The following is a 10,114-nucleotide window of genomic DNA, read 5'->3' as shown; positions in this document are numbered from 1 at the left end:
TAAATTAAGTCGGAAGATTGAAGTAAAAGATAATCAAAGCAATCAATAGAAGTATCGCAATCGTGGTTAAAGTAAGAAGCTTGTAGCTCAAAGTGCTACATGATAAGAATGTGATTATATCACAATGGAACACGGAGGAAGGTATATTCCATACTATAAATTGGCTCTAAAGGACCTGAGTCTAAACATTACATCATACGATGAGAGGTCATTAGAGCATGACCCATCGTTATGTTACGATAATCGTAGTAAAGTCTGTTTACGAAGGAACAGGAGTCTCCAATAACAATCAGTTTGTAACTTGAAGGTTACGACTGAAAGTCCAACATAGTACGAAGAGCGGGTGCAAGATTAAGCACCGTCAGCAGTCAAGAAGTCTAAGAGTTAGATACTCATTTGAAAAAACATTAGAATTACGGTTATTACCTAGGATGAAAAGATAACGTGTGCAGTCATTATACAAGACCTGTTTTGTTGATGATTTTGGGACGTAATCATCCTAAGAGGGAGATAATTGTAACGCCCGCATATTTGGGCTATTCAATTTAGAGACAATGAGCGTCAAAAATGAGTTTTTGATAGAATATTACATAGAATAAATAATCTTAACCAAAGTATAGTATATATCACAAGGATTTCGTACATATAAAGAACGCTAAAATCCGACTTATAACGAAGAAATTATGACCCGTCGAAGTTTTGCGACAAAACCGGCACGACGTCACGAATCGTAAAAAGTGAATTTTTAATAAGCTACTTTTTAGCCTTAGAAATCTAAACAAAAGTCATTGTATATGTTAAATTGAGAACATACATAAAAAGAACGCCCAAATTTGACTTCGTTTGAGGAAGTTATGATTTTTCTAAGATTTAGCATAGCATTGCACAGCTCGGAAATCGAATTTTAGATCGATCGATTTTTATCCGACAAAACCTAAATAAGAATTGAATATCTCATTAATAGGAGCTCAATGATATAAAGACAGTCGAAATCGGACATCGGATGACAAAGTTATGAATTTTTAACGGACTTTAGCTGTTTACACCTGTTAAAATATAACTTTAAAAATAAAGTCAAAATTAGCCGACGGAGTCTCAACAAAAGTTGTAGGTCCCGTCGATACCTATGCGTGGATATAAAGAACGTAAAAACGGAGCTTATATGCGAAAGTTGCATATTTTAGAAGATAATTAGTTTTTGGAGTAACCAGCGAGCGGCACGTGGCGCGATCTGAGCCACTGCTTCCTCCCCACGCCTTGCCACCAAATGGTGACACGTGGCCATCGAACGCCCAGCGTTCGCACAAATCTCAGCCTATAAATAGAGGCGCAAATCACTTCATTTTTCACACCATTCCAACCCATTCTCTCTCAAACCCCCCAAACCCTCTAATCCTTTCCTTAGCACCTCCTAGGTGTTAGTAATGAGTCCCGGAGCACCGGAAAGCCCCGAGAAGAAGAGCTTTCGGCTCAGAAGTTCTGTCCACACAAATCTTGGTTCCTCGTTAAACCCCCATGTAAGTGAGTTACGCTTACCCTACTTTAAGTATAACTTATGTTTAATTTCATTATCATTATTATGAACCTATAAACAAGATTTATCAGTGATTCCAAGTCGTTATACTGATTTATCTACTTACAGGGATGATGTCTAGGTTGTGATTTAGTGAGGTGTTTAAAGTGGGATTTCCAAACAATATACTTCATATACCAAACGGACCCTACCTCCGATATGATCCTACCTAGTTGTTCCTTACTTGATAGATCATGAAGTAGACATTGAGTTAATGATGAATCTAGACTAATAATTAGTCGCAATAAATAATAAACTAAGACGTAGTAATAATGACTCCAGGTTACGTCAAAGGAAAAGACAGTTGCTAGAAGTGAAGCGTTGCCCACATTTCGAATCGTCACTTTAACAAGTGAGTGTATAGTTACTTTCATCTTACACATAGATATGAAGTATTTAATATTAGTACATGCTATATGCGCTTATTATCTGTGTTCCTGATATATATATGCTAGATGAACGATTTATACATGTTTTACGTGATTTAAACGGTATATGTATTTTTATACCTATAAATATATTGGGTAAAGATGGGTAGATGAAATATGATATGGATGATGAGAGATGAAAGATGAAGTAGATGATGAGAGGTGAAAGATGATGAAAAGCCTTGACTTAAACGATGATCTAGTCATCTAGCAGAGTATAGATGACGACCATGGACTATTCTAGATAGTCCAGTGGAACGCTAGCAGGCTCACAACCTTAGGTGTTTGTGAACGACGTGTTCACCATATGTACTCTAAATACCCTAGTAGCAATGGACTTAGTGCCTTACAAATGAACGTTGGCAACTATGGATTTAGTGCCCTATAGATGAATATTGGAAAATATGGACTTAGTGCCTAATAGATAACATCGCCAGCTATGGACTTAGTGCCTGTTAGATAAACCCTAGCAGCGATGGACTTCATGCCTATTCCTTAAGACAATCCTTAGGAATGAATGAATGGAGAATAGATGATTATTAGGGTAGATCCTTAAGAATAAAGAAGATAATGGGGATGGGAAGTTGGGTTAATTGTTTGATGATTAAACATAATAATTATATTATTGTGGGTTGAAAACCCTATGTACTCACCAGGTTTCCCAACCTGACCCACTCAGTTTATTTGTATCACAGGTGTCGATACGAAGATACATTACCCTAAAAGATTAAAGGAGATGTAAATCATTAGTGTAAATAAATGTAAGGTCTGTTTATGCTTATGTTTTTGTATTGACAAGGACATCCCAATGTTTTAATATAAACAAAATACATTTCTTCGAAAATGCTTTGATAATATCTTTATCATGTTTTCTGGGAACAAATTCCACAATATTATTCTTTAAAATGGATACTATGATTTTTAAATAAGCATAAATAAAATTTTTAAAATGGCCATGAATTTGGGGATGCCACAGATTACCTAAAGATGTTCATTATTTTCGACATTTCGGGCACCGAACGTCATTTTTTTCTTCGTTTTTTTCGCACCTCTATTATACATGATTATCTATACTTTCACCAAGTTGTACCTAATATTTATGTGTGTATAGCCGTGTGCACCTTTCGATCTATTACTCATTTCGCACTATTACTCCTTTCACATACATTCACACATAAACACATACACACATACACATACACAACATTCACATACACATATACATACATACATATTCTTATACATACATACACATACACATACTTTCACACATACCTATATACAGATACATACATATACATATATTCACACATTCACACATACACACATACATTCATACATTCACACATACACATACACATATGTATATACATACACATACATCCACAACTCTCAACCATGCTCCATGCATGTCCTATACCCATCCTAGGTCAAAATAAAGGAAAATGAGGGTGAAACTCATGTTTGGAGTCCACACATCACCACCAATCCTCAAATATAAGTCATATGCTAATTAAATGGCCTCAGTGATTCGTAAAGTTGCTAACTTTATGGGTCCTATGCATGCTACCCAAACCAAGAGCTTTAGGACTTACAAAGGTCCAACCGTATCAACATCAAAGCTTGGTGAAACGACGGTACGAGAAGATTTCTCCCCTATTCTTTGGACCTTATCGATTCATGCATAAAATTGGACCAGTTGCCTATGAACTTGAGCTTCCTCCCACTTCTAGCATTCACCCCATCTTCCATGTTTCAATTCTTAAATAAGACAGAGGTTGCTCTTCGTCTGGTTGGCCGACACCTTTTCCTATCACTCGTGATTGGGTATTTGATGTTGAACCTGATAAAATCGTGGATCACCATTGGGTCTCTGAAGCCGGTCAACTTATTTTGGAACTCCTATTTTCATGGAAACATCGACCTGTCCAAGAAGCTACATGGGAGAGTTATGATTCACTCACTTCTCGGTTCTCGTTATTTCGAATCGAGGACAAGTCGTTTTTCCGAGGGGGGGTAATGTTACGACACCACTAATGGTGTATTCTCGTCGGCACAAAAAGAAGTCTAATCAAGCCCAAGAAGGATCATTGTAGCTTCTAAGGATGTTGTTGGGCTCAGCTTTTGACCCACTCAAAAAAGTTAGTGGCTAAATAAAGAAAAAGCAGGAACAATTTTCTCCTTCATACAGGAGACTATTAATTAGAAGCAACGGTTATATTTTGATTGTTGAGTTATTGATTATCAAGTGTATGTCCTGGAGAGTTTCCTTCTCGAATGTGGCAGACTTTTGTTATCTTCTTTTATTATCTATAGTAATCATCAGATTTATGTGTTTATCACATACACATACATACAAATGCATACACATACACATGCAATTACATATTACCAAACATATTCTCATATATATATATATATATATATATATATATATATATATATATATATATACATCATTGACTTCCATATATACATACAGACATACATACACATACACGTTCATATTCGATTGTTCGGTCACCAAACGTCGTTTTTTGTGCTTCGTTTTTGCACACCTCTATTATATATGATTATCCATAGTTTCACCAACTTATAGTTATTAGTATCATTCACAAAGTCATGTGCACCTTTAAGATCAATTATTCATTTCATGGTTTAACATTCTAATGCCTATTTATATACATACACATTCATATACAAAAACATACACATATACACATTCATATATATATATATATATATATATATATATATATATATATATATATGTATGTACACATACACATATTCACATACACACGTACACTCATTCAAATATACAATGACATTCAGTTACGTATACACATACATATTCATACAGACATACACATACACATACATATACACATACACATTCATATACATACACATACACATACATACACATACGCATAGAAGTACACATCTTGATGATGTATACAGTTGTATATATATATAGGACTGTATACATACACATACATATATAATACACATATATAAACATTCATATACATGCCTATACATACATATTTTTTTAATATAAATATGAAGAAACAAGACATTCTCTAAATAGGAAAGATACCAAAACAATAATAATAATAATAATAATAATAATAATAATAATAATAATAATAATAATAATAAAATTTAGTTGTTTATGAGTTCATTTCTGTGATAACCAAGCTTGTTTATGTTTTTTGTGCATACATTGACAATATTGTTTATCCATCACTAGCATTATACTTTGGAAATTTGTCCAACAAGGTAAGTTTTACATAAAACAATGTTGGAAGATGAAGAAATGAAAGTATAATGTTGTAATAAACAAAAAAATAGAAGTGCATTGATGTATTTAACTGTATAAATATGATTGTGAATTTATTTGTCATTTAACACTCAATTTTTTCACTATTTGGATGTTTACCCATAAATAAATTTGCTCCTTTTATTTTTATGATTCTACGTTCATGTTTTTGTTTGTCCGCTCAAGTTTTAAGTAATCAAATTGCACATATTAAAGAATTCAATTTTCTTTCTCCAATCATTTTCTTATCTTCTTGGTGCCTATTCTTCGTGTTTCTAGCTTTTTGTTCTAATTATATATGATGAACCATGTAGCTTTTTGTTCTAGATTCGTCACTGTTTACCACATGCTTGTATAATGTTATTTTCTATATTTTAGGAACAACATACTTGTAAAATGTAAGAAATAGCATTGTACTTTTAATTGAAAGTTATTTATTTTTTGGTAAACTGCAAGAAATAACAACATACTTTCTCTTTTTTACCAATGTGGGCAATGAGTTTTGATTTTTATTATCCTATAATGGATTAAAAATAACATACATTGTTGTTATTATCTAAAAGTAAAGTATGTTGCTATCGTGGTTTAAAAATAAAGTATATTTACTAATTATATATGTTTGTCTTACCATTTTTCAGGTGTGGGAGTTGCAGGCATGAGTTCAAAGGCATTACAAGTAGAAATGCAATGAAGACAAACACAAACTTGAAAAGCAATTGGCGGATTTTATGTGAGAATTCATTAACCACCAAGTGATTCTTAGTTTTTATGTTTTAAACACTTAGTAATGTAATTGACACTTTGAATGCATTGATGATGTTTATTATAATGTTTACTTTTGGAAAATGTTGTTTTTAGTAATATGTTAAACATTTAGTAATGTATTTGACATTTGTAGTTTAATATAATGAATTTTTATTTCCTTTTGGCCATAATTAACTGATTTTTTTGTAAAACATTGTTTTTTTTTTGTTAAAAGACATTTAGTGACGGAATACTTACGGAAAATTCGTTGGTTATGTGGGCCGTCGGAAATCCGTAGGTGATAAAGTCAATGTTAGTCAAAGTGGGGCCCGTAGGAAATCCGTAGCTATTTATTTCCGTAACTATTTCGTTGGTAATTTATCGACGGATAATTTCGTTGGTATTTCGTACCTATTCTGTCAGAAATATTTACCCACGAGCATTTATGTTATGGCCCATTTTCCGTTGCAATTCCGTAGGTATCACCCTATACCTACGGATTGTGACATAGGTATAATCAGATTTTCTAGTAGTGTCGCAACATATTTCGCAACTAACCTAATTACAAACATGAAAAAAAAATCGCTATTTCTCAAAAAAAAATGTTAAAATATTAGAAATAATTAACAAATATGGTTATCTTGGTGAATATCCCTACATTAAATTTCCTTTTTGGTCATTATATGTTATCGGCCCATAAATAAATTAGTGTGTTACATAAATCAATATAAACATTATTAATGATGAAAAAGGTTACAAGAAACGAAATTAGAGTTGGACAAAAAGAGGAGGGTCCTTTAATGGCTGTCTTTTTGTAGTTCATTCCTATATAAATTAAAGAAGAAGAAGTTACCAAGAATCCACAGAATAATAATACACTCACAGTCTCTCTGTCCATCTTTTCTCCTCTCTTACTCTATAATTTTATTGTGAAGTGTAGTACATTTTACTATATATTCTTTAGGTATCTTTCTTGCCTTTTGGCTTCTTCTCCATTAACAATCAGGTGGTGTGATCTTTTTTCTTCAGATCGCTGAAGAAAAAGAAGAGGTTTTGACTTTTTGGTAAAAGAGAAGTGTATGCATAGAGTGGCTCAATGTTCCATTATTTTGATAATTTCTCACCCGATGATCAGCACTTTAATGATTTCTGTCACTCACAGACGTCTAATTCGTGTTTGGTAATTCCATTTTCACTGGTTTTCTTGTTTGAAGCTATCTTTATTAGTGATACTATCAGTTGTTTGACTTTTTGGAAATTATTGTTTGCAATACTTGGTTTTTATATTACGAGTGGTTTTTCGGTCTTAAGTTAGCAATTTAATCTTTAAGGTTGAGTCATTCAACAAATGTTGACTTTCTTTGTTGCTGTCTTGGTTAAAACCATTATCTTTGTTAAGATGTAAAAGATAAATTAGTTTTTTTTTATTGTTAAGATGTAAAAGAGATATTAGCTAATTTTGTTTCAAATTAAGTGGCAACTCTTAAATAGTAATCAAGTTCTATAAAGTTTCTTGTCGTTTAGGTAATTCATATTTATGTCTTTGTCAAGCTTTAATCACTCAAACTTTTTTTAAGATTTGGCTCTAGTTTTAATTTAGTTTTTTATTATGAGTTTTCTTACTTCTAACCGATCACTAATTTTTTGTACGATGTTATTTTTTTTTTTTTTTTGAACAATCGGTTAATTAATTGTTAGAAGTTAAATTCATTAAGTTAGTTAATGCTCCTACAACCAAATGGCATTTGGTCTAACACTAAGAAATAACTATGATAAATAAGAGGTTATTAATTCAAATATAGTATATTATCTAGTTTGCCTTTTTTTTTTAATTAATTCTTTGACATTGGCTTTTCTTTGTACGGAATTTTGATCATTTTTAATGATATCACTATCACCTTCCGTTATGGTGTAATTATTGAAACGATAAAAAGCCAAAATGTGAATGAGACTGATTAAATTATTTTATTTTATCTTAAATTTCTTAATCAAACTTCTCAACCCCTAGAATCCATGGAGGAACGATCAAACATCTAGCTAATTGTTGATGTGTATTATAGTGATAAATATTGATGTTGTTTGTAGTAATTACACCATTATCCACATGTATATTGTCTTAACTATTTTATTAATGAAAAAGCAATTTTATTCTATTTTCATTGTTAATTTTTTTTCTTAGGAAATGTTTTAAGTGACTAAAAAGCATGGTAACATTTGCTAGAATAAAAAATCTCATAAACTGAAAACACTTGCTTTAAATAAATTTATACTTGTTGAACTAATGATGTAACAAAACTGGAAAAAAATTCAATAAAATTTGGTTGATCGTATTATCTATTTATAGTAAGTTTTGTTTTCTTGTTTTAGATCTCTAGTATATCTGATTATGACTTAGGGTTCAAAGAAGATCTTTTCAAAGCACCTGAACCGATAATAGAACAACCATTGATAACCCTGTGTGGAGAAGACATCCTTTTTCCAGAAAACAAGTTTACATATCTTGAATCACTTGAAGATGAGAACTTCATGAGCAATCCTTTTGAAGAATATAAAGATATCTTGGCAAAAGAAACATCATCTTCCTCAGAGTTTCCAGATTTCAGAACAGATGATAGCATCAGTACGAAAGAAATTTTGTATCCTTTTGGAACATTCACAAAAAGTATGAGCTCTGACAGTTTGATCTCGGTGGATGAGGATCAAATGAGGCAGATTTCCATGAATTTTAGTGAAATGGACTTGAATAATTTTCATGGTATGCGAATGGTTTCCAGTGAAGGATACATAAAGGTTTGGTTTTATTTTTACTTTGATTTCTTCATTGTGTTTGCATGCGATTAATCTGAGCTCTTCAAGAAGAAAATGGTTAAATTATGAGCTGTGTGTATTCTTGTTTTTGGGTTGCAGCCACAGGTTACGAGTGATCAAGTTCAAGAAACTCGCATGCAGAAGCTTTCAAGATACAGGGATAAGAAGACAAAGAGGAATTTTGGCCGAAAAATTAAGGTTATTGTTTTTTACAGTTTTCATTAGCGGAAGGTTAATGTCAAAAATGGGTAAAATATATAATGGAGTAGTTGATTTCTACATATTATCATTTGTTTTTTTAAGTATATTAAATAGATAAGCAACCAAATTTTTTTTGCACAAAACACCAAATTTTGTGTCGATAAAAGCTCAGTTGCTTAACTTCTAATGTCACTAAAAAACAATGGTGAAAATATTTTATTACTCATATGATAAAATGGCATTAGCGTACACTAATTAAATAAAATATATACTTTTGAAGGCAAGACACCCGAATCTATTTAAGATCATGGTGAAAATTATTGATAGCCAACAATTCCTTGCTTATATAAGGGTCCCACAATTCTTATATTATATCCATGTGTGATGAGTTATTACCTTAAAAATTATGGGAAAAACCATTGTGTCACTAAAATTATTACTTTATTTCTTATTAGTATGCTTCCAGGAAAGCGTTAGCGGATGGCCAGCCACGGATTAAAGGAAGGTTTGCCAAGACAGAAGAAATGGAATTCTGTAGAAAGTAATCAGAGATTGTTAAACTTCAAATTTTGGCATTTGGAACAAATTGGAATCTTGTAGGTTAATGATCTTTGTTGATCACGGATGATGATTGTGTTGTTTTTCGTTGGTTTTTTTTTATGTCATTTTATCCAATTTTGTGTTGAATATGTTAAGAACTATATGGAGTGAAACTGTGAGAGTATGTTTGAAAGATCGTGTTTTTGGGATCCGAGTTATGTTCTTGTAAGATAAAACATGAAAGTTTTATGTGGAATGTTTGAGATTTTTTTATTTTTATTTTTTTGTAATAAGTTGGAAATTAAACCTTATGATCGACTTGCTTAGTTTGGGCTTCTGGGCTGGCCCATATCCATCGTTATGTTGCTCCATATTTGTTGATAAAGTTATGATTTCACCACTTAAAATTATAACATATTAGAGCCAGCAGAAAGAACAATGTTTAGGTATCATTAGATGGCATGATTGGAGCCTTGGAGGGCAATATTTATCTTT

General features: G+C 32.0%; 1 protein-coding gene across 1 annotated transcript; it reads left to right on the top strand.

Moving 5' to 3' along the window:
* The first annotated feature begins 6,925 nt into the window (after positions 1 to 6,925).
* On the top strand, positions 6,926 to 9,892 carry LOC111917996 (two-component response regulator-like APRR5). The gene is made up of 4 exons (XM_023913642.3): positions 6,926 to 7,250; positions 8,438 to 8,860; positions 8,978 to 9,076; positions 9,535 to 9,892. Exons 1-4 carry the CDS (start codon positions 7,167 to 7,169, stop codon positions 9,622 to 9,624), a joined length of 696 nt encoding a protein of 231 aa, XP_023769410.1. The 5' UTR covers positions 6,926 to 7,166; the 3' UTR covers positions 9,625 to 9,892.
* Positions 9,893 to 10,114: the final 222 nt, after the last annotated feature.

The sequence above is a fragment of the Lactuca sativa genome, chromosome 9 (assembly GCF_002870075.4).
Source record: "Lactuca sativa cultivar Salinas chromosome 9, Lsat_Salinas_v11, whole genome shotgun sequence".
NCBI classification, from domain to species: Eukaryota; Viridiplantae; Streptophyta; class Magnoliopsida; order Asterales; family Asteraceae; genus Lactuca; species Lactuca sativa.
The sequence above is the reverse complement of the archived record's forward strand: the minus strand, read 5'-3'. Positions and strand labels throughout refer to the sequence as shown.

Excerpts from the sequence above, each read along its gene's own strand:
- LOC111917996 (XM_023913642.3), top strand. The coding sequence starts at position 7,167 with ATGTTCCATTATTTTGATAATTTCTCACCCGATGATCAGCACTTTAAT. Across the intron at positions 7,251-8,437 it reads AGACGTCTAATTCGTGTTTG|ATCTCTAGTATATCTGATTA; the intron begins GTAATTCCATTT and ends TTCTTGTTTTAG. Across the intron at positions 9,077-9,534 it reads ATTTTGGCCGAAAAATTAAG|TATGCTTCCAGGAAAGCGTT; the intron begins GTTATTGTTTTT and ends ATTTCTTATTAG.